We start from the raw sequence: 24,993 nt of genomic DNA, 5'->3' as shown, positions 1-24,993 counted from the left end.
TGGGAAACATATCACACGCGTCATGTGACATTATCACATTTCGAATGTGGGCAATAAGCCCTAGATGATCAAATATGGAGAATATGGAAAATAATATAGATTTCCTGGACCTATTATATATTGTGTTATATCATGCCCCACCCATTTATTGGATTGGAATTATTAACAACTACATTTAGTCAATGGGTTATCCCTCTTTACAAATACCAATTCGATTATATTGGGTGCGTTGGTGGCGTAAAGTTGTTTAGGCCTATATGGATGGACGCGTGTGCTCACAATTATCTTGGCTATTTGAAATATCCAAACGAAACATATTCTTACTTTTTGTATACTTGTCTTAAATGATTCTACTTTTCTTTATAGGCATTTATGGAAATTGCACATTGCAAGTGGAAGCTATCCAATACTAACATTTATTTTTGTATTATTCCGTTCGAACCAAACTACATGCGTCTATAATCAGAACGTTGGCTATAGCCACCCATCTCTCTGGGATTTCATGGATTCGAATGACCAAATCTACCCGCGTGTCTGACTGGCACTTTTATTAATGAGGACAAAGGAAAGTGATGCATACTTCTTCTATAACGTTGAATTCAGTTGCTAAGCAACTAGTGTACGGTAAATCATCCGCGAAATTTAAATCTTCGAGCGTGGATAGTGCATTTAGCTGAATAGTCAACTTGCGAAAAAGTTGGAGAGCCGAGTGCATTTCCAAGCTATAGGTTTCGTCCTAATTTCAGTCTTAAGAAATCGAAATAGTTTATATAGGCTACACTGTAGCATAGTTTATGGCGTGGCATGATGCACTATTACGCAAATAGAGATGTAGCCTATCCACAGGCCTATAGGCCTAAGCTGGACCAAAGTCACACAACATAAAACAAACATGCGCAAACCTTATAGGTAATTGCATTCTCAACGCTAATGTCAATTTTACACAACAAAAGCTAATTCAAACATGTTTAAACGCCATTATTGTATCTATTTGTATTCGTTGGCTCCAATGTTCAATTTGATAGGCCTAATCAATGTCCAACTCATTGCCCCAAAGCCTGGTGTCAATGTGAAATCGCAATGTTCTCTTAAGTAGTATAATTTTAAACCATAAGACATCTGTCTACGCCAAGACTACCATACTTTGAGGGTAACATGAGATATTTAGACTCGCTTTGCATTAGGTCAGCATCATGCTTGTTGTGTTGTTATCACACTAATGAGATGTATGTTTAATTTAAATAATCTCAAAATGATGTTTACAATAATGGGAATTCGGAAGCATTAGGTTATAGTCACTGAAAAACGAGTTGTCCATGCACCCTGCGCCATCCCATAAGAGCATATTTACACCACAGGCCTATAAGGAAAACCTAAACAGTGTAGGATACAGTCATCATTTTGCAACTAAAAAGTAGAATATCCAATGCCAAAACCCTAATCACGCAATGACAACAGTGGATAGTCTACAGTGTGTTCACATGCGCGTGGATGTGTGTGTCGGGATGAAGAATCTTGACCTTATGTGCATATTTGCAAAAATAACAATACTGTTTCTTAAAACATAAATCAGGCCCATGATATAACTTTCACTCTGAATATATGAATACACTGGCGCATGAAAAATATAACACTAAAATATATAGACTATACTGCTTTGAATCGAATCGTCTTACTCATATACTGACGTAGGGCGAATGATTAAATATTTTACAAACAATATCAGTAGCAACATCTACCTTTATGTTTGTCTGTAAAACATGACGCACATCTCCGGTGAGATAGGCCTACAGCATTAACCAGAGCTATGGAATAAGATCGGCAAGATCCCCCATATTGGGCCTACTGAGGAAGTGTCACGCGGTGGATGTAAACAAACGCATAGACCGCACTTTGAGTGACTAGTCGTCTACGGACTAATTATAGGGCTTGATGACGCAAATGCTACATAATCAATAAAGTTATCTGATGCTGCTATGATGAAGGTGGAGAAGCGAATTAGTTAAAGATACATATGAATTGTGAATAAATCAAATATAGCCCGGTGAAATGGTCAAATATAATTCCCTATGGGGCTCCAATAACATTGACAGTGGAGATGCACAGAGGTTCAGCGTTCGATATAACATAGGCCTATTTTTCCTAAATTATAGTATTTTTTGTAAACTTGTGTTATGCAAATCTGTGACAAAAGTAGTTGGAACAAGAACAATCGGCAATTTCTCCGTGTTAACCTTTCTCACATTAAATAATATGACGAATGCATGCCTTGTTTCAGAAACAAACGTAGCTAAATATTACATTCAAATATACATCTCAAAACACACAATGACGTAATTTCATTCTAACAAATTTATTGGTCTCAATCAGCTCGTAAGGAATCACTACTGAAATTAAATTACAATCAAATTATCACATCAAAATATACCCTTATTACCTAACAACTGTCAATGTCAGCTTATGTTGATTTGTGCTCCTTTTAGAAACGAGAATACAAAAATTAAACAAAACAAATCAACAATGAAAACAGGAAAGCAAAACATCTTACACAAAGTTCTGGGGGAAATAAATTACCGTTTGGAATAATTGATATGTATTCCGAATAGAATATTAGAACAAGTCATTTTGATGAAAAATATAAAGTAAATAAGTCAGATCAGCATCTGATCTAATGAATCTATATTGCCGGCTTTACAGAGTCTGTTGTTTATTAAAACCTACCAAAGAATACTGCTTAGAAATGGCAGCATGTATAGTTACATCCACAGCACCCATTCAGTCACACTTGGCAACGGAGAGGAGAAGAATTTCAAATAAGTGCAGCTGAAGATAGTCTTTTCAAATGTCTATTTCTATTTCTTCACTCACGGTGTTCAAGTCCCATGAAAAAAAATCCATTTGAAAAAAAGAGGTGATCTTTTAGATCAGATGGCGGGGACAGTCCTGGTGAGTTTATATTTTATCATTAGGCGTGGAGGGCCTCAAATCCCAATTCCTCTTTGTGAAAATTTAAACCATGCAGTCCTCCCCGCAAAAAATATGTTGGAAGCTTCGTGGATGCCACTCTTCTTCGTATTGATGCTGTTGCAGTTTTTGTTCCTTTGTTAAAGTAGGGGTTTAAAATGTCCCATTTTTAAATATACAAATGCCTGCCTCTTTTGTCTTTCGCAAATCAGATACAGGGTACAGGGGGAATCTTTTTTAAATTCTAATAGGACTACTTGCTTTGAAATTTCCAGTTGGTGTTGTTAATGCGCCAAAATTACCTGATGGAACGAACTTGTAGTCACCCTCTGGTCGGTCGGTTCACTCGGCCCAGTTAAACTTGCATCTTTTAAGTAATCTACTAAAAAATGTCCCTGAAAGAAAGAGCAGAAGGAACCTTTTAGGTTAAGACATTTCAGGGCTTGGAAGAAGGTTATCGGTGCGTTTTGGGGTTGGGTGGAAAAGGGGGTTTGTTTTGTTCTGGTGAAAAATATATAACACATTTGCAGTCTTATTCCTATTCCATCACAATCACAGTATCAAAAATGTTTTGGCTATCTTGACGATAGTCTGTGTTTTATCAGTTTTACTTTTATATAAAATATTTTTTAGTCTTGTGTTCTGCTCTATGTCTCACTGAACATTCGTTTGCAGTCCATGGAGGGGGGCGGTGTATCTGCACTCACATTGCCGACCTGCGAGTACACATCCTCCGGCGTCTGTGGCACTCCTGGGGGCGTCATCCTTTTTTCCTTCTGTCTCCTATTGCAAAACCATACTCTAACCACTTCTTTCTCCAGCTGCAAGTTGTCCGCCAGTGAGGTTATCTCTTGGGCCGAGGGTTTGGGGCATTTCAGGAAGTGGCTCTCCAAAGCTCCCTTCACACTTACTTCGATGGACGTGCGCTTCTTTCGCTTCCTACCTTGTGCCGCTATCTTGTCGATGCTGGTCGGGCTGCCAGTGGTAGAATCCGCCTCCTCCAGCCATTTGTTTAGCAATGGCTTCAGCTTGCACATGTTTTTGAAGCTGAGCTGGAGAGCTTCAAACCGACAAATGGTAGTCTGAGAGAAGACGTTCCCGTACAGGGTGCCCAGGGCCAAGCCCACGTCCGCCTGCGTAAAGCCTAGTTTGATCCGGCGCTGTTTGAACTGCTTGGCGAACTGCTCCAAGTCGTCCGAGGTCGGTGTGTCCTCGTCGGAGTGCTGGTCGTGGCTGTTCACCCCTCCGTGGTGTTGCTGCTGGTGATGCGGATGCTGGTGGTGATGGTGGTGATGGTGGCTGCCGTGGTCCAGCTCTGGGGTGTCCCCTCTTACCAGACCCGGGTGCACCAGGCTCTGGCTCCCTGGTTGACTGAGCATTCCATTCACCGTGAAGCCCCCGGGGTTGGAGTAGATCAGCGACTGCTGCTGCTGCTGTCCCCCTGATATCGAGTTGAGGTGAGCCGCAGTTGTGCTCCCCCAAGCCCCTGCGTGAGTCTGATGAGGACCTAAGTGTGGGGGCCTGTGGTGCAACGCGGTGCCGGTGTGTAGATCATCTCTGCCCGAGTTATTTTTCACGTCCTGCTGCTGAGGGCTGCCTGTCATACCGACGGGACTCGACGACCAATGCGAGCCGGCTTCGGCTGCTGCTACAGCGGCTGCAGCTGCCGCAGCGGCGGCGTGCGGCAGGGATGTCACCCACTGATGAGCATGGCTCAACATATGTCCTCCGTTGCTCGCTGCCATAGCTCCCTGCATGAAGTCACTCTGTACCATCTTTACTGTGGGGTCTCCCCTGTACCCACCAGACACCGAGGTAACCGCAGCACTGCCCGGCTGCATACCACCGCCTCCAGAGTCAGAATGCACGATCGAGCCGGACGAGAGGATACTATTGCTGGACAGATAGGGGTTGGAAGCCGCGGTGGCCATTCCGTTAACCCTTATGAATATGTTTGTTGATTACCCCCCTCCCTTTTTCAGTTACTTTTTTCGAGCAGGCAAATTGTATCTCATGAATTATTCAAACTTTAAAAGTCTGGGTTGTATTTTGGCAAATACCATTGACTTGTTCTGCAAACGCCAGAAGAATAAAAAGGATAGCAAAAATGAATTAAAATCCGTATTTGTTGTGTTTAGCGCATTTATGTATTTCAAATAGAAATTGATAAAATAGCGATGAATAAAAATCCAGGTTCTCAAAGGCAGTTTGAAACCATGTGCAGTCCGTCAATAAAGTTTTGTCGTATTTAGAACGTCTGAGAGTTCAAATTAAAATACACAGAAAATATATATTTGCCCCAACAAACTTCTAGTGGTCGAAGAAATTGATCAATTTCTCCACGAAATACAAAGTCCCAGTTTATGTTCCTATTGCAGGGGAGAAAAACACAAGCACTGGCTCCTTGGTTCTTTTGAAATTTAGCCGCTGAGATTTCTCCCTTGTTGCTTTATTCTTTTCTTTCGCTGTTCCTTTTATAGTACTGTAGAGTCTTTCTCTTTGTTCTGTTTTGATGTGTATAAACCTGCCAAACCGCTAACTCCCGCTGAAGTACAATCCAGTATTACAGTGCACAGCGATGGTTGCAAGCCTCTTCTCCCATTCGCTTGTTCGGTCTCTCTCTCTCTCTCTCTCTCTCCCTCTCTTTCTCTTCTGACAGTTCGCTACGTCCCTCCCTCAAAGCTCGAGGACACACGAATGTTTACCCTGTGCCAAGCGTGCGCACATCGTCCACGTCTCGCCCCCTTCAAATACGAGGAAGTCGAGTGCAAGACTCCCGTTGATTGGATACCCGGGGTATGATTGACAGGTCTCGCCAGCCCCGCTTGAGGCGCGTAAACCTCCTTCCGGCCGTTGCAATTGGCTGGGTTTTAATTCAATCCAAATAAATAAATAAATGAGCAAATTAATACAAAATATAGGAATGAAATGAACAAAAAAATATCTGATGAATGTATTCGTAAGCAATATGGAGCTATACAATATGGAGCTATACAATATGGAGCTATACAATATGGAGCTATACAATATGGAGCTATACAATATGGAGCTATACAATATGGAGCTATACAATATGGAGCTATACAATATGGAGCTATACATGTATTATTGTTTATGTGGGTTCGAAACATATTATAACTTCATATAAATCAGAATAGATTCAACCTTGTCAAAAACCAGAAAGTGTTTTAAAACTGTTATTGATGGAAATAGACCTAATGATATATTGGATTTATCTCCATAAAATATGTTTATATTAGCCTAAACATGCATAACAGCGATCACCTAAAATAAACTATTGTAATAGGCTTGGTGGAGATGCGGACCTTTTGTACATTTTGGATGTTGGTGGAGGCCTACAACCGTCATTGTCAATGTGCTGTAGGACAGTAATGCACTTAGTACCTTTACATAACCAGACCATTGATTGTGTGCCCTTGAGAATGTTTTGAACAATATGACTAGTTGTGTGAGGCCATTTCTGTGCCATTTATCCCTAAAACACCATCATATTCAATAGTCCTCACGTCTTGCTTGATGGCTGGGCTTTGGTTCCTCGGAAGTTAATGGACAAAGGTTGTGGGGATGCTTCCATGCGGAAACAGAACGCATAGGCAACCTCACTGAACCACAGGGAAAGAGAAAGTAGCAACCAAAACAAGGGTAAATTGAGCAGCCCTTGGGGGATTTGCAGGGGGAAAAGTCTGCCTTTTAAATCTGAATACTACAACCAGCTAGTCTACGTTTGGGCCCTATAAAATTAACATTTTTTTTTAGATCACTCCATAACACAGAAATGAATGAGCCTGTGTTAAGTGGACCCCCTCAGCATATGGATTCGCCCAGCAGTGTTAATGAATAAATACCATATATAATATATTGCATCCACTGGCTGAGACGCAGTCACGTTCACGTGGAGCACTAGCAAGGACGCACCGGATTTCAGAGCTACTGCTTGCTTACAGTGTTGGCTACTGTAGAGCAGCTATTGCCAGTATTATTGGCTATTCTTAAAGTTTAGGATAAACCATAATACTGAACCATGACCTTATGTTCGAGATAGGGTCAGAAAGCGGGAAAAAGTATTACAATGATCCTAACCATCTCATGTTGTTTCCTAATAAAACAAACCGTGCCAAAGACTGAGCAGAGATTTTATTGCATATGAGCAAAGATAATAGACTGGTGTAGTTTAGCACATAGTGGATGCCAGAGTTCCTTCATTCCCAGTAGATTTCATTTGGACCCGGCTCAAAACCGAGGAAGCCTCGTGGAGTTGTTTACATTGAATACAGGACAGGGCCGGTGCCATGGTGCCGTCCTTTTATTAATATACAGTGAGGATATCTGTCTAAATTACTGCTATACATTTCAGGTTGCACACTTTCAAAGGGCGGCTAGCGCGGCGGTGAGAAACGTGACACCGGGTAATGGGAAAGAAAAAAATTCACTTCCAAAAGATCACCGAAAAGAGTAAAAAAATACATTCCTTAAAAAAATGTCCCTGAGTTCAATGCCGCTAAATTCACTCTCTGTGAAATATGGTGTGCTTATTATTTATTTGTTTATTTTATAAGGTCCCCAAGTTCCCTGCTGGGGAGTTCATTTGTTTTGTATGCAAAAAAGAAAGGGGAAAAAAATCCCCAAGTATAACAAGAGACGAACAGTTAGTGCTGATTTTCATTTGCATAAATTTTCATATATTTTAGTGAAAATAATAGCGGAGCCGAGGAGTGCTCTGCTCAGTTGAGGCAGAGGAAAGAAAATCTTAGGGAGCAGCGACTCGAAGGAAAGGAGACGGCCATTCATAGATTACAAATATACATGTAAAGCATTTTTCGACTGTTCTTGGATATAAGGTAAGTCAAATGATATTTGAATTTCCTATACTATCCATACTGGAAGGAAAAGCAATGTAATGTGAACTAGCCTATACTATACTAAACGTATAGCTTTACGAATTTCTAAACACGTATTTTAACGCATTTGATGTCATTTTAGCCCATATGTTATGTCACACTGCCGATATAAACATTTCCCACCTCTAACTCTCATAAAAAACATATATGTTGTTTTTCCCTTTTTGAAACAAAAAATCAATACATGCTTTGTATTGGCTTTCGCTCCCATGCCTCGCTTTTATAAATAGTGAGCAGACGGTTAAGCTGTGCTGTTTTGTAGTGAATGTCCACTGGAGAAAGTGCAATCAATCAAATTTAAGCAGGATACCCCTTGGTTGAATTCTCTGGGGGAGTCGCATAGGCACCAGTGAATATCAAATCGTTTACATAAATCGATCCCGTGCAGCTGTAGAAAAGTTTGTTTAAAGTTGAGCAACAATAATGACATAACCCACGAATTTAAGTTTAATCAACGGACTAGAATGCGTACGATAACTGATCGAATGAGAGGTTATAGTCTATATTTTGCTATAGGCTAAGGCTATGAACATATAGCCTATTTGGTTCTGGCTTGCGAAATCATGGAGCTATTCCGAAAGCATATGTAGCCTATAGGCAATCCTTAAGATAACTGAAATTAAAACGGTTATATGCAGATGCAGAGATGGACAACAATATTCAGGTTTTCATAAGTCCGCCTGGAATGGTCCTCAAGCAAGTTTGCTTCGAACACAATTGCACGGACATTTTAAAACTAATACCAGTTGCATAACACGCACTATTTTTCTGACTTCATACTTTTTGTGGTCAGCGTCGAATTTTTTCACTTTCCTGCGTTTTTCTCACGGGTTAACAGTGTGTGCCCTCGCTGTAAAAGATGCCGTCTCGCGCAGCCCCGCTAAGACCGTTTGTTTCATTGATGGGGAGGCATTTCTGAACCCAGCCTTTCTGTTGTCATGGTGAGCCGAATAAAAGAGGGAACACTAGTCGCATTAAGCTATATGTTTGTGCACTGGACTCAAGATGAAAGAGCTGTTGAAGCCAATACCATCTAGCATGCCTATAGCAGAGCCAACAACTCCAACTCCCCTTCTTCTCGGCACCATGGCCATACATGTAGAACCATCTTTACATTACCAACACGGTGACAGACGCTCCCCTCACCTGTGAGCTATTGTTGCTTTAGATGGGGAAATTAAATTGAGTTCATTGTTGACTTTAGGTTAGATAAATATTATCAACCAGCAGGTGTCGCGCTTACTCATGATGGCAGGCCAGCCTTGGTGAGTAATAGTCGCATTATTGTTTTGTTGACTGCGACGCAATTTAAAAAATACAGACCTGACTTGATATAATAGAGATACTGAATGACACGATATTAGACAATAAAACACAATTATAATAGGGAAGAGAAAGAAACCGACTGTATAATTAAGTAACTGGACTCCAAATGCTTAACACAAAAATATTGTGCAATTACTAATTTATGAATTTGTCAATTATATTGAATTACAATAGGCTATACACCTATGTGATGTCCTCATTGATATACATGTTTGATATTAATGTAAATATTTGAAGTATCGTGATAATGCTGGGATAGGGAACATATACCCAGTGTTTTCCTCAAGCAGTAAGCCGATGTGAATCAAAACGAAACCCACATGGCAATCTACTTTTTCCTCACGCGCTTTTCAGTGCATCACTAGAAGTTTAGAAAATAAGGACGAACCCCGAACCCTCTCGCTGCCTGCTAAACCATTAGCTGTTGTTTCACATTATGAGTATGCTTTGAATAAACAACATGATTTTTTACATAATGGCAGAAATGAGGTTATATTTAGAAAATCCTTATATTATCTTTGAATTATCGCAAACATTATTTTAAGTCACATATAAATAAATACATACACAATCAGCATGATATAGGCATAAGGGTAATGACACTCATGAACAACATTGCTTTTATGTACATAAATCATTTGATGTTAATCAAGTAAAACACATTGTACTTGATATAATATCCTAATGTAGGCCTATATTCAGGACTAGGCCTAGCTATGCAAAACAAATGGGCTAATATGGGGTTATTATTTCTTATAAGCTTGATTCTGCGGGTCATATAGGCCCATAGGTTAGCAGCCAAGCATATATTAGAATAAACAAGTATTTCAGTGTACCTCGTCGCTAATCGTTGACATATAATGGAATTGTTACTGTACTCAATCAGAAACCACAACAAATAACAAATGAGAACAAGATTCTCAAGAACCTGTCTGGGGAATTAATCTCCTGTGGGTTCCATGCATGCTTGACCAGCCATTTAACTAGTCTGTATCAACCTCAGAGTATCATCATCATCATCAACATCATACACAATAGAAATAAAACCACGAGGCAATATTAATAACACCAACATAATGTAATTATTCATTATTTATAATAATACATCATGATAATGACAATAATAGGTTAATAATGATGATAATGACAATAATGCGGCTACTTCTATTGATGACCTATATCTGTTTTCACTACTGTCTTACGTTCAACACCAAATCCGAAGACATTAGACTGTACAAATTCTCATAGGCCATTTGCGTATAAACTAGACCCATGTTTTGGTGCATATGCATTTATTTGACCAATGTTTTTAGAGAGGACAGCATATTCTCCATTTCGGTTGGCACATCTCATCCTCTGAGACAACACTTTTACCTTTGAATTAAGAACATTTAATTACCGACGTCACGAGCTTTTTGTCCAATCCATGCTGTCTGTTAGAAGTAGAAACCTTGTCCATGCACAGTAAGTGTACATAAGAAGAAAACAACAACTGCAAGTAGCAATTAAAATCATATGACCGTCTATTACCGTCAACAATATACTGGTACAATGGTCATGTTAATTAAAGGCCTCCTTAAGGTATACATCATGTATTTGCTTCACTTTGTCCATGCACTGACTAATCAGAAAATACGTTAATAACAGACGTTTAGTGTTCGTGTGAAGACTAATGTTGATTTAAAGCTAAATCCAACATGGAGTAGGCTAGGCCTAGCACTTTAATGATAATACATCCAGTTAATTAAACCAGGTGCACAGTGAATAACAGCAAGCAGATACAAATATTCTCAATTTGCGACATGGTTGCATTATAAGCTATTAAAACACAATTTGAAGCCTCAAAGTAAACTACACAGGGAATCTATTTCAATTAATATGTACCTATTATGTACTTATTATGACTGTGCTATGTGGTTGTCTCACCTCCCTTAAGATGAATGCAGTATAAGGATAAGAACCTCTAATAAATGACTTAAATGTACAACGTAAAGTGTAGTTATTGCATTCTGATTTTATCTGTCCCTGTGCATTCCTGACCTGTACAGTGCACCTCTCCTCTCAGCCTGGTGTTTAGAGGGATTGGCTTGACTTGGTCTTCTTCCATGGATCTGTGATGTGATGTGCCCTCCCTCCCTCCCTCCCTCCCTCCCTCCCTCCCTCCCTCCCTCCCTCCCTCCCTCCCTCCCTCCCTCCCTCCCTCCCTCCCTCCCTCCCTCCCTCCCTCCCTCCCTCCCTCCCTCCCTCCCTCCCTCCCTCCCTCCCTCCCTCCCTCCCTCCCTCCCTCCCTCATCTGCCTACTACTCATTATTCATCAATATATCAGCTTATTACTGATTGTGTCTTGTGGATCAGAAATCAATGTAAATGTCATAATTTTCTTTAAATGGATGTCTAGGTAGCTTCCCAGGGAGAATATTAGAGAATACTGTATACAGCATTTATGGTGGCTTGTCTAGTCATCAATTAATTATTCAATGGGAGGGTTTGTTTGTATCGTCCTATAATGGCTGTGCTTTTGTTTTCCACTCTAGAGTTGGCCAGTGAGATTGCTGTATTGATCAGCGATAGCAGCAGCATTTTGACATCACCGAAGTGTGTAGTTATAGTATGAAATATTGATTGTGTATCTATTCGACGTGATTGGCCCAGACGTGTCGGTATGGAAAAGGGAACCTTCACATATTTCCAGGGTGATATTTGATCATTTCAAGTGCAGTTGGGGATACTCACCAACTAGAGCTGGCGGTAATAGGTAAACGGTTATACACAAGTTGACTTCATGAGGTCTTGAATGTATACCACAGGATAGGGCTGCCTGGAGAAGGATGGGTTTGGTATGGGGTCTGGTCTGGTCTCTGAACGCATTCAGGCAGGTGTTGGAGCCTACAAAGCCCTCTAGACTGGAGATTGACAGAGTGATGGATAGGATAAAGTGTTACTCTCAGAAGGTGGGAAAGAGGGGTGTGTCGGAGACACACACACAAGGCAGACACACACACACACGCAAGCATGGACGCACGCACGCACGCACGCACGCACACACACACACACACACACACACACACACAGGATTGAAGAGAGAAAGGTGTGTGTGTGTGTGTGTAGGAGGGCCTTTGTCTCCTAGACTCACTCCACAGAGCCCAGGGATGGAAAGAGAGCGCTCTGTCAGCACTGCCCTGGGCTCCTCACCTTCCTGCCTGCAGTCCTGCCTGATCTCTCTGACAGCACACACACACACACACACACGCAAACACACACACACACACACACACACACACACACACACACACACACACACACACACACACACACACACACACACACACACACACACACACACACACACACACACACACACACACACACACACACACACACACACACACACACACACACACACACAATCTTCCTGACAGTACTCGCAGGTCAACAAGGATAACACACTGAAACATCCAGACCTTCAGACGCCCACCAATGTTGATGCTAAGCTGCATTCCACAAGCCAATATTCACTGGAATATATTGTGTAGGCAATAAGTATACAAATCTTCTGTTGTTTGCATTCTATTAGACGGCATTATGCATGCTAATCAAGACTGATATCATATTATTAACTTCAGTAATTAATAAATAAACCAACTAATTCCACATGAAGTCAAATCCCTTTATAGTGAAGGCAGGAGAAAGCGTGAGAGAGTACTGCCAGTTGCAGCAGACTGCTACAGTATGTCATGTTGCCATGCGAGTTCAGATTCAGATTTGCCATAGTGGCGGCTTTGTTTTTGTTTGTCAAACAGGAACGTTCCCTCAGGAGAGGGGTTTGTGACACCTCTCTGCCCACCCAGGATTGCATTAATCAAACTCTTTATTTCCCTGGGGGATGCCGCCACAAATCACTCCTAAATCCCAATCAAATTGGATAACGGAGGAACTGAGTACTATAAGTCACCCCTCTGTCTCTTGCTCATTCTGCCAACTTAATGGATCTAGTTGTAACTTTGTGGAACCATAAGGGGTTTTACAAAGCTACGTACAGCCGAGGTAGGAAGCTGCTTTGAAATGCCCCTAACAACATAATTGGATTGAGTCGTGTTCCTCGATCTTTTAGAGACATACAAACACAAAACTATCAGAACGCAGTGGAAGGTTCGCTCAGGATAGAGTTGTACAGATGCACCCATGCAATTTCTTGTCTGTTGTGCGTCTGTCCACGTGGAATAGAGCTATAAGTCCAGGACACGTCTGTGATGTGAGCTGTACTGGGTCTACGATAGAGACACGTCTAGCTGGCATGTGGGCTCAAGACTCATGTAGACCCCTAATGGACCCCTAATGGTATTCCTTTCAAAACTAAGCAAACGTTGCAATACCACAAGGAGGCAAAAATATAAATGACATCTCTTCACAATTTGGCTAATGACGACTGTCTTATAAATCAGAGAATGTCTACAGGAAGAACTTGACACAGTAATAAATACTCCCCCCAATATGCTGCCTATTAAAGGTAATACAAATAAAATAACAGAGACGTCATTTTTCTTATGTGTTGTTGTGGCCATGGCACGGTTTCAGTGTTTGATATTCATGAGGGAAATGGGGAGGAAATGTGGCCTCTCTTTATGGTGCGGCTGCATTGTAACACAAATTCAGCACTCCTGCCTTCGTTCCAATCAGGGATAAATGATGCCCTCGTTGCCGCGTCTCCAGAATGCAATCCTGACACCACTGCATGCACACACACACCGATGTGCTTACACACACACACACACACACACACACACACACACACACACACACACACACACACACACACACACACACACACACACACACACACACACACACACACACACACACACACACACACACACACACACACACACACACACACACACACACACACAGGGAGTGGAATGGAGGTATCAGAGGGGCTGTCTAGGCCTGGCCTCAGCCTCATCAGCTGGGACATGGACCATACTAGCATCATATGATGCTTATCAAATTACTAGGATGCTTATCAAATGACTCTGATGCTTATCAAATGACTATGGCACTTATCAAATTACTTTGATGCTTATCAATGACTATAATGGTTATCAAATGACTATCATGCTTATCAAATGACTGCTTATCAAATTATGCTTATCAAATGACTATCATGCTTATCAAATGACTATGGTGCTTATCAAATTATGCTTATCAAATGAACTTGCAACCTTTCAGTTACTAGTCCAACGCTCTAACCACTAGGCTACCCTGCCACCCTGCCACCTTATCAATGACTATGATTCTTATCAAATGACTATGGCACTTATCAATGACTATGATTCTTATCAAATGGCTATGGCACTTATCAATGGCTATGATGCTTATCAAATTACTATGATGCTTATCAATGACTATGATGCTTATCAAATGGCTATGGCACTTATCAAAACTATGATGCTTATCAATGACTATGATGCTTATCAAATGGCTATGGCACTTATCAAATGACTATGGTGCTTATCAAATTACTATGATTCATATCAAATGACTATAATGCTTATCAAATGACTATAATGCTTATCAAATGACTATGGTGCTTATCAATGACTTTGATGCTTGTCAAATGACTATGGTGCTTATCAAATTACTATGATTCATATCAAATGACTAAAATGCTTATCAAATGACTATGGTGCTTATCAATGACTTTGATGCTTATCAAATGACTATGGTGCTTATCAATGACTTTGATGCTTATCAAATGACTACGGTGCTTATCAATGACTATGGTGCTTATCAAATGATTATGGTGCTTATCAAATTACTATGGTGTTTATCAATGACTATGGTGCTTATCAAATGACTATGGTGCTTATCAATGACTATGGTGCTTATCAAATGACTATGGTGCTGATCAAATGACTATGGTGCTTATCAATGACTATGGTGCTTATCAATGACTATGGTGCTTATCAAATGACTCTGGTGCTTATCAACGACTATGGCGCTGATCAAATGACTATGGTGCTTATCAATGACTATGGTGCTTATCAAATGACTATGGTGCTTATCAATGACTATGGTGCTTATCAAATGACTATGGTGCTTATCAATGACTATGGTGCTTATCAAATGACTATGGTGCTTATCAAATGACTATGGTGCTTATCAATGACTATGGTGCTTATCAATGACTATGGTGCTTATCAATGACTATGGTGCTTATCAAATGACTATGGTGCTTATCAAATGACTATGATTCATATCAAATGACTATAATGCTTATCAAATGACTATAATGCTTATCAAATGACTATGGTGCTTATCAATGACTTTGATGCTTATCAAATGACTATGGTGCTTATCAATGACTTTGATGCTTATCAAATGACTATGGTGCTTATCAATGACTTTGATGCTTATCAAATGACTACGGTGCTTATCAATGACTATGGTGCTTATCAAATGATTATGGTGCTTATCAAATTACTATGGTGTTTATCAATGACTATGGTGCTTATCAAATGACTATGGTGCTGATCAAATGACTATGGTGCTTATCAATGACTATGGTGCTTATCAAATGACTATGGTGCTTATCAATGACTATGGTGCTTATCAAATGACTATGGTGCTTATCAATGACTATGGTGCTTATCAAATGACTATGGTGCTTATCAAATGACTATGGTGCTAATCAATGACTATGGTGCTTATCAATGACTATGGTGCTTATCAATGACTATGGTGCTTATCAAATGACTATGGTGCTTATCAAATGAGCGGAAACTACACATATTTAATGGGACCCTAGGCTAGATTCATACTAAGTAAGCTTCATACTAATGCAATATATGAAGACATGGTGTATGTTCAGTTGCTGTAGTGCCACCATATTTGCATATTATTTTGTGTTCACATTCACGAAAAGATCCTAGACTCATACCGAGTCGGGGTAGTTGATATTGTTGACTGTGCGTGATATGTGCTATTCACATGAGCTTGTGTGGTCCCGTTCTGGTGGGAAGTCTGATTCATGTGGGGATTATGTGTTGAGCTCTTATGGATCTGTCCCTGTTCCTACGGAGTCAGAACCATTTGTTTCTAAATGGGTTTACATACATCTTCTGTGCCTGTTTTTGCCACTCTCTCTCTCCCTCCATCCAGCCTTGAAACACACACACACACACACACACACACACACACACACACACACACACACACACACACACACACACACACACACACACACACACACACACACACACACACACACACGCACGCACGCACGCACACACATGCAGGCACTGCCTCCCTCCCTCCTGCCCCACACACACTCCCTGTCCGTGCGTGTACATTTACCAATATCACAAAAGCGTCTTTGAGAATGCTGCATGCAGGGTTGTGACCCTCTGAGCGCATGACCAACAGCCATTACTCAGCCCTACTGCACTGCACATCTCTGACTGCACGTCTCTGACTGTACATCTCTGACTCCACATCTCTGACTGCACATCTCTGACTGCACATCTCTGACTCCACATCTTTGACTGCACATCTCTGACTGCACATCTCTGACCTGACATCTCTGACTCCACATCTCTGACTTCACATCTCTGACCTTACATCTCTGACTGCACATCTCTGACGGTACATCTCTGACTGTACATCTCTGACTGCACATCTCTGACTGTACATCTCTGACTGTACATCTCTGACTGTACATCTCTGACTCCACATCTCTGACTGCACATCTCTGACTCCACATCTCTGACTGTACATCTCTGACTGCACATCTCTGACTCCACATCTCTGACTGCACATCTCTGACTGCACATCTCTGACTGTACATCTCTGACTCCACATCTCTGACTGTACATCTCTGACTGTACATCTCTGACTGTACATCTCTGACTGTATATCTCTGACTCCACATCTCTGACTGTACATCTCTGACTGTACATCTCTGACTGCACATCTCTGACTGCACATCTCTGACTGTACATCTCTGACTGTACATCTCTGACTGTACATCTCTGACTCCACATCTCTGACTGTACATCTCTGACTGTACATCTCTGACTGTACATCTCTGACTCCACATCTCTGACTGTACATCTCTGACTGTACATCTCTGACTGTACATCTCTGACTCCACATCTCTGACTGCACATCTCTGACTACACATCTCTGACTGTACATCTCTGACTGTACATCTCTGACTCCACATCTCTGACTGCACATCTCTGACTACACATCTCTGGGTAGGAGAGGAGAGCTGAGTCCTTATTTCCAGGCTGGACAGTCTCTCTGCTGCTTCGACTGATGGCTTCCAGCCTGGTTGGGAACAAGTGTTACATGGAAACCTGGTTGATTTCCTATAACTCCTGCATTTCATGTTTAGACTCCTGTGGCTCATACAACAGTATTACAGCCATCTACCTATATTACAGTAACAACACTCAAGGACTATTTCAGGATTTCTTTATGAAGATTAAAAGTATAGGCTTTTGTGTCAAAGGCTGTTTTAGCAGTATTGTAGTTTGATACTGGAGTCAGGCTACAGAGGTAATGTTTTTTGCTTGATTTTTTTAACAGGAAGTGTACTTACGTGGGACTAACTCTACTTCTAAGACTTCTTCGATGTTAGGTAGGCCTAATGCATCCTGAATTAAATGACATATACCCCACACCATTTACTGGATGTTAGGTAGGCCTAATGCATCCTGAATTAAATGACATATACCCCACACCATTTACTGGATGTTAGGTAGGCCTAATGCATCCTGAATTAAATTACATATACCCCACACCATTTACTGGATGTTAGGTAGGCCTAATGCATCCTGAATTAAATGACATATACCCCACACCATTTACTGGATGTTAGGTAGGCCTAATGCATCCTGAATTAAATGACATATACCCCACACCATTTACTGGATGTTAGGTAGGCCTAATGCATCCTGAATTAAATGACATATACCCCACACCATTTACTGGATGTTAGGTAGGCCTAATGCATCCTGAATTAAATGACATATACCCCACACCATTTACTGGATGTTAGGTAGGCCTAATGCATCCTGAATTAAATGACATATACCCCACACCATTTACTGGATGTTAGGTAGGCCTAATGCATCCTGAATTAAATGACATATACCCCACACCATTTACTGGATGTTAGGTAGGCCTAATGCATCCTGAATTAAATGACATATACCCCACACCATTTACTGGATGTTAGGTAGGCCTAATGCATCCTGAATTAAATGACATATACCCCACACCATTTACTGGATGTTAGGTAGGCCTAATGCATCCTGAATTAAATGACATATACCCCACACCATTTACTGGATGTTAGGTAGGCCTAATGCATCCTGAATTAAATGACATATACCCCACACCATTTACTGGATGTTAGGTAGGCCTAATGCATCCTGAATTCAATGACATATACCCCACACCATTTACTGGATGTTAGGTAGGCCTAATGCATCCTGAATTAAATGACATATACACCACACCATTTACTGGATGTTAGGTAGGCCTAATCCCAAAACAGTCTACTTCCCAGATGAGTTATTTGTTCCCTAAACCCCAGAATGTATATGACATTAGAATATTTACATAATGTTGTATAAGTCCTCTCTCTTCTCCCAGCAGGCAGGAAAAGCCTTCTCTCTCTCTCTTACCGTGTCCTATATGTAGGCCTCTAAATATACAGATATATTACTGCAGGCTGGGAAATGTATTCTCAAAGCAAGAATAAAAATGCTTTCTTTTTGGAGTGCTTGAGCCGCTCACGTTGTAAAACACTCTGTTGACCTCGGCTGTGTTACTGTTTAACCAAGCACTGCTCTGATGCTATTCCTGGACTGGACTATACCCCCCCCCCCCCAACACACACACACACACACACACACACACACACACACACATGCACACACGCACGCACGCACGCACGCACACACACACACACACACACACACACGCACACACACTAACCTGCTATTGTTGTTTTTGAAATACCTGCCAAATGGGGACGCTATTTGTGTATTAGACGCAAGGGGAAATATGTCTGTTGAGTTTGTATTCTATGATGTATGCAACATTACAAAGTCAATCTGGCCAGACAACCACCGTGTCTTAGCCAAGAATAACACACTCTGAGCAATTCATGTTTCCACAAACAGCCAATACATTAACCTAGTTGAATACTTTAGCTTAGCACGTTTTGTGGAGAGATGCTATCGTAACCTACTGAACCTACTGGGGTGTTGCTGAACGCTTGAATAAAGGGACTTATTTAGAAAATATTTCCCATTTAAAGATGTGCTGCTTCTTCCATCTGATTTTGATCAGATTTTAATGTGAGCCGCTCTCTCTCCCTCCCTCCCTCCCCCTCTCTCTTTCTCTCTCTCTCTTTCTTTCCACGCAGGAGCACCAGGGTCCCCTCGCCATCCCTCTACCCCCGCCCCTTGGTCCCCATGCCCCCCACCCTCTAACCCCCTCCTCCAGAGGTAAGGGCCTCAGTGTGTGTTCTCTCCCCTCCTCTACCCACCCCAGCAGCGGACACACAACACAAGCGTCTCCCTGGCTTCCGCTTCCTCCGCGCTGCTGCACCACTGCTGGGGTATTCACGCTCCAGGCTGTTTTCTTTCAGAGACTAGAAAAATATGCAAATGGCTATTGTTAAGAGCCAAAAGTAGAGGGTATTTTTCTCCCCGTACGCCGCTTGTGTTCCTGGTGAGTATAATGTGCAGAGAGGGCTGAGGGGTTTCCTTCAGTCTTTAGTCTCTCTCTCACACACAGGCTCACAAAGAGCTGGAGATGACCAGGTACAGAGGAAGGATATTAGAAATATTCTCTTGGGAAGCCATTGTCTCTTTCCATTGTGGTCATATTCATAAGAGAATATGACCACATCTGTGTAAGAGAGAGAGAGAGAAAGAGAAAGAGCGAGAGGGAGAAAGAGAGAGAGAGAGAGAGAGAGAGAGAGAGAGAGAGAGAGAGAGAGAGAGAGAGAGAGAGAGAGAGAGAGAGAAAGAAAGAGAGAAAGAGAGAGATAGAAAAAGAGAGATATAGAGAGAGAGAAAAAAGAGAGATAGAGATAGAGAGAAAAAGAGAGAGGTATTAGGATGAAATCCAAGCTTCACCACGGGTAGTAGCAGCTAGGAAGTCAGGCCTTTATATAAAGTCCCTGAGCAGAGAGTGAGAGAGAGAGAGAGAGAGAGAGAGTGAGAGAAGAGAGAGAAAGTAAGTAAGGAGCCACATTTGTAAAGCCCTCACGGTCTCAAGCAGGAAGACTTTTTGAAGTGATTATGGAGACAGTTCAGATCAAAGGATTTGACAAGTCTGAGTGCTCGCCAAATACGAGCCGGGCTAATCACGCTGAAGCCCTCCGTACAAGACACCACTGGTCCCTCCAGCTGCTTTGCAAATGTAACGTGACACTTAGGGATAAACAGATTATCAGGGGACATAAGAGAAAAAATCCCCTCAGACTTGTAGAAGTGAAATAGTTTATTTAATGAACTTGGAGACTACCAATGTACTGTATATGGTGTTGTTGAATAATAATTCATTTTCTGTAAAGTCGTAATGACCTAATTTACATTTTTTTAAATATAAGTTCTATGTTACATGAAGGGTAGTTGTTATGTAGGATGATATTTAGATTTTCTATTTTTTTTTAATAATCCATAGGCCTAATCTTCCAAACACCTCAAGACATTTTGAAACATAAGCTCAGGGACATTATCAAAGTGTCTCTCCTGCATTCATTCTCTTTTAAATGTGGTCATATTGTGATATCATAAATGTAGAGTAAATTCATATGAACAATTTCCCTTTATTTCCCTCTTACTTTCACTAAAATATTTTATTTGATTCTATTTTCAGTAGTATCTTATGCTGCATTCTATCATGACCAAGATAATGTAGAAATCAAAATAATTTACAATTGGCTATATTTTGGCACAAAGTGTGCACCTGTAAATGAAATAATGCATATGTAAATGTGTACCATGCAAACCCAATAAACAGAACAACCAAACCCTATGTGTGTCTCTTGTGTCATGTCACTGGTGACCAGCCGTGTCATTCCCAAGTGATCCACTGAGTCCGCTGGGCCAGGGAGTGTCCAGCTGTCCAGTTGTCCAACCAGGGGCCCTCTCCTCTGGGTGACATCCATCACCAACAGGGCCCTGTGGTTCTGGACATCCTGGACTCTGGAGAGCCCTCGGACAAACGGACCATTCAGGAGGGACGGACAGATGGAACGGTGTCACGAAGAGACACAGGACAATGAGGAGGTTGTTGTGTTGGCTAGCAGTGCAGATGATCTGTTTTATATCACAAGTCCAGCGCTTCAAACTGAACACCCTGCACCCTTCACCATGATCAAGCAAAGAGAGAGAGGGGGGAAAAGGGAGGGAGGGACAGGGAGTGTGGTGAGGGGACAGAAAGAGGGGAGGTTCTGAGCTGGGTCTGTACTTCAGCTCAACACAGTTGCTATAATTGATGTGTTATTCAACCACATACCACTGCTGCCTGGACCGACTTACTGCTCTGCAACTACAGCCTACTACGTTGGTCCACAACAACCATCATTCTCTCTTAACCACATTGGTCATAACAGTTATCTGCTTTTTACATGTTTTAATTGAACGCTCACCAAAACCTGCACATCTGCCTCCAAAGAAAAGCAATCCTGGGAGCAAAACTCCTACTCATATATTGGGTGGAATAAAGTAAAGAGGAAAATAAAGAACCTTCCTCCACACAACCGCCTATTCATCAGTACCACCCTGACCCCGCCCTATAGGTCCAGTATGTCTATTTGATTGGTCACCGTGTAGGGCAGACTGCTATTGATTGGTCGGTCGTTAGGAGCGGCTGGCAGAGCTGACACGGTTAACACGTGGTCGTAACATCTGACCGCTCTTTAACCACCAGCCATCAACTGACCAATCCAGCCATTGACCCCAGTCATCCCAGCTGTGCCCTGGCAGCAGATCAGTACTAGACTGCTGTGGTGGCTGGGCCGTCTAATAACAGTAATGTGCCTGTTCAGTCTAGAGATGACTCTTTATTTTGACTGTTGATTTAAATAGGGGGAAACAGATACATCACATTGACATACTGTAAGTAATAATTGATAATTAATAATTGAGTAACAATTATGAGCTGGGTTGTGAGCTTATGATTATTTTCAACATTGTTCCGACCCGTCTCACTATAGTTATAACTGTATGTCACTGGTTAATAACATAACACTTTTACCATGATTCTACCATTATTCTACCATGATTCTACCATGATTCTACCACGATTCTACCACGATTCTACCATGAAGATACATAAGGAAATATACATGTATGTTAGGTATATGTCCATAAAATAGATGTGTTTTTGCAAGACAGCTGGCAGGTATACAAGCCAATAAATAGAACAGGTTCAAATACTACCTCCAGGCCTGATGGTGTGTGTGTGTGTCTGAGTGTGTGAGTGTGTCTGAGTGTGTGTGTCTGAGTGTGTGTGTGTGTTATAGCAGTCTGCTATAAAAGCTAGCCTGACTCTCAGATCTCACGAAGGTATAATGTTCATTAAACTACATTTCTGATTATCATGTAATATTGCTGAAAATAAACAAGACAAATGTTAGTATAATGAATAGGAATCTGTTTACAAATGTAAACAGGAACCAACAGGAACCAACAATAAAGGCTTGTTTGTTTAAATGTGATATTAGTCAGATAGACAAAGGAGTCCTTGTCCTGTGATGGAGCAGACTTTGGATAACAGAGCCATGGTAACACTAAGGAAACGAAACATCCCTGAAGTCACTGGGGAACAAGGGCAGAGGAGCTGCTCGAAACAGTACAGTCTGTCTTCAGTGTATGTGTGTGTGTGTGGTGTGTGTGAATGTTGGCTGTGATCAGTGAGTGAATGAAGCGTTTCACTGGACAACGTGATCCCTCCCTCCCTCCCTCCCTCCCTCCTTCCCTCTCCTCTCTCTCCTCTCAGAGGGGAAGCCCTGCCAGTGGACATCTGTGGAAATGAGCTCGGTCGTGCAGTAAGTGTGGCGACCCCGCCACTAACCCCATGCTGTCCCCATTGCTCTCACCACTAAATGATATCTACTGTATCCTGCCTGGCTGGGAGGAGGCCTCTCCCTCCTCTCTCTGATCACCCAACCTGGTGCAGGAGTCAGGAGATGAACCAACTATCGCCAGTACAGCTACTTATTATCATCATATATCAGGTACTTTTATCCAAAGAAACTTATAGATAATAGATATATATATACACATAGTATTTTAGTAGGTGGATTAGGATGCCAATGCCAAGATCAGATCCACAAGGTGAAAGGTTTTAAAAATAAAAATAAACATTATTTGTGCTCCTCAAAAGACCACGGTCCACTTCCTCCCTGGAGGAGCCTCCACTTCCTCCCTGGAGGAGCCTCCACTTCCTCCCTGGAGGAGCCTCCACTTCCTCCCTGGAGGAGCCTCCACTTCCTCCCTGGAGGAGCCTCCACTTCCTCCCTGGAGGAGCCTCCACTTCCTCCCTGGAGGAGCCTCCACTTCCTCTCTGGAGGAGCCTCCACTGCTCTGATGCCTGTGAACTCCGCCGTACGTGTCAACGACAAATAGTTTGGGCTCTGAACCTTTCAACGCCATCCCTGCAAACTAAAAGTCCCATAGTCAGCCAGCACCGATCACAATCAATCAGCAACACACACATCCTCTTCTCACCACGCCACTCTGTTTCATCCATTATAGATTATTCATAGCCATTGTGGGTGTAGCTCTTTTGAGTTTTGATCCATGTTGGATCCATGTTGGTGCCTTTTTCTGGTGGGGTTTCATCAGACTGTAATGGAATGTGATGTGAAAATGCATGAGTGTTGAGTTTGAACTCCAGTGCCTTGAGCAACACCCTCTAAGAACAGAGAGGAGAGGAGAGAGAAGCCGAGACCCTGTTTCCAAACCGCAAGCAGGCAGGGAGGCAGACAGACAGGCATGCAGGCAGCAAAGAGGAGTGCACCACACTACACACACTACCCAAAGTACCCAGGGAGCATCTGGGGCAGATTGCATGCAAGGCTGTAGGCTTTGAAGGTAGCAGGTAGCAGCCCCCCCCCCCCCTCTCTGCTCTCCAGAGTACAGTGTTGGACCAGAACAGGCTAGGCCCCCCTCCACACAGAACAGGTGGTATTGCTCACTCCAATTTAGCTCAAACCTCCACTTGAAATAGTGCTGCTGTCACAACCAATCTGCACCCGGAGATGGACCGCTGCCTCTGTCGGGGAGAGCATCGAAGCAGACAGGAGAGGAGTGGGGCGGGGGGGCGAAGAGGGGAGAGGGATGGAGAGGGGGTGGGAGAGGGGGAGCAATAAAGGGAGGGAGAGGGGGGTGGGAGAGGGGGAGGGAGAGGGGGAGGGAGAGGGGGAGCAATAAAGGGAGGGAGAGGGGGAGCAATAAAGGGAGGGAGAGGGGGAGCAATAAAGGGATGGAGAGGGGGAGCAATAAAGGGAGGGAGAGGGGGAGCAATAAAGGGAGGGAGAGGGGGTGGGAGAGGGGGGAGGGAGAGGGGGTGGGAGAGGGGGAGGGAGAGGGGGAGCAATAAAGGGAGGGAGAGGGGGAGCAATAAAGGGAGGGAGAGGGGGAGCAATAAAGGGAGGGAGAGGGGGAGCAATAAAGGGATGGAGAGGGGGAGCAATAAAGGGGAGGGAGAGGGGGAGCAATAAAGGGAGGGAGAGGGGGATGATGTCGAAGGG

The 24,993-nt window shown here is 42.4% G+C and overlaps 1 protein-coding gene across 1 annotated transcript; it reads right to left on the bottom strand.

The window, feature by feature from the left end:
• Positions 1-2,334: 2,334 nt before the first annotated feature.
• LOC109890530 (POU domain, class 3, transcription factor 3-B) lies at positions 2,335-5,678 on the bottom strand. The gene is made up of 2 exons (XM_020482452.2): positions 3,672-5,678; positions 2,335-3,359 (listed from the first exon to the last, which is right to left on the bottom strand). The coding sequence occupies exons 1-2, from the start codon at positions 4,893-4,895 to the stop codon at positions 3,249-3,251; spliced, it is 1,335 nt and encodes a 444-aa protein (XP_020338041.2). The 5' UTR covers positions 4,896-5,678; the 3' UTR covers positions 2,335-3,248.
• Positions 5,679-24,993: the final 19,315 nt, after the last annotated feature.

This window comes from Oncorhynchus kisutch, linkage group LG5, assembly GCF_002021735.2.
Source record: "Oncorhynchus kisutch isolate 150728-3 linkage group LG5, Okis_V2, whole genome shotgun sequence".
Taxonomy (NCBI): Eukaryota; Metazoa; Chordata; class Actinopteri; order Salmoniformes; family Salmonidae; genus Oncorhynchus; species Oncorhynchus kisutch.
Note: the sequence above shows the minus strand (reverse complement) of the source record. Positions and strands in the feature narration are given on the sequence as shown.

Bases quoted from the DNA above. Each gene is read 5' to 3' on its own strand.
- LOC109890530 (XM_020482452.2), bottom strand. From the start codon at position 4,895: ATGGCCACCGCGGCTTCCAACCCCTATCTGTCCAGCAATAGTATCCTC. The intron at 3,360-3,671 runs GTGAGTGCAGAT...TCTTTCTTTCAG, and splicing joins TGTACTCGCAGGTCGGCAAT to GGACATTTTTTAGTAGATTA.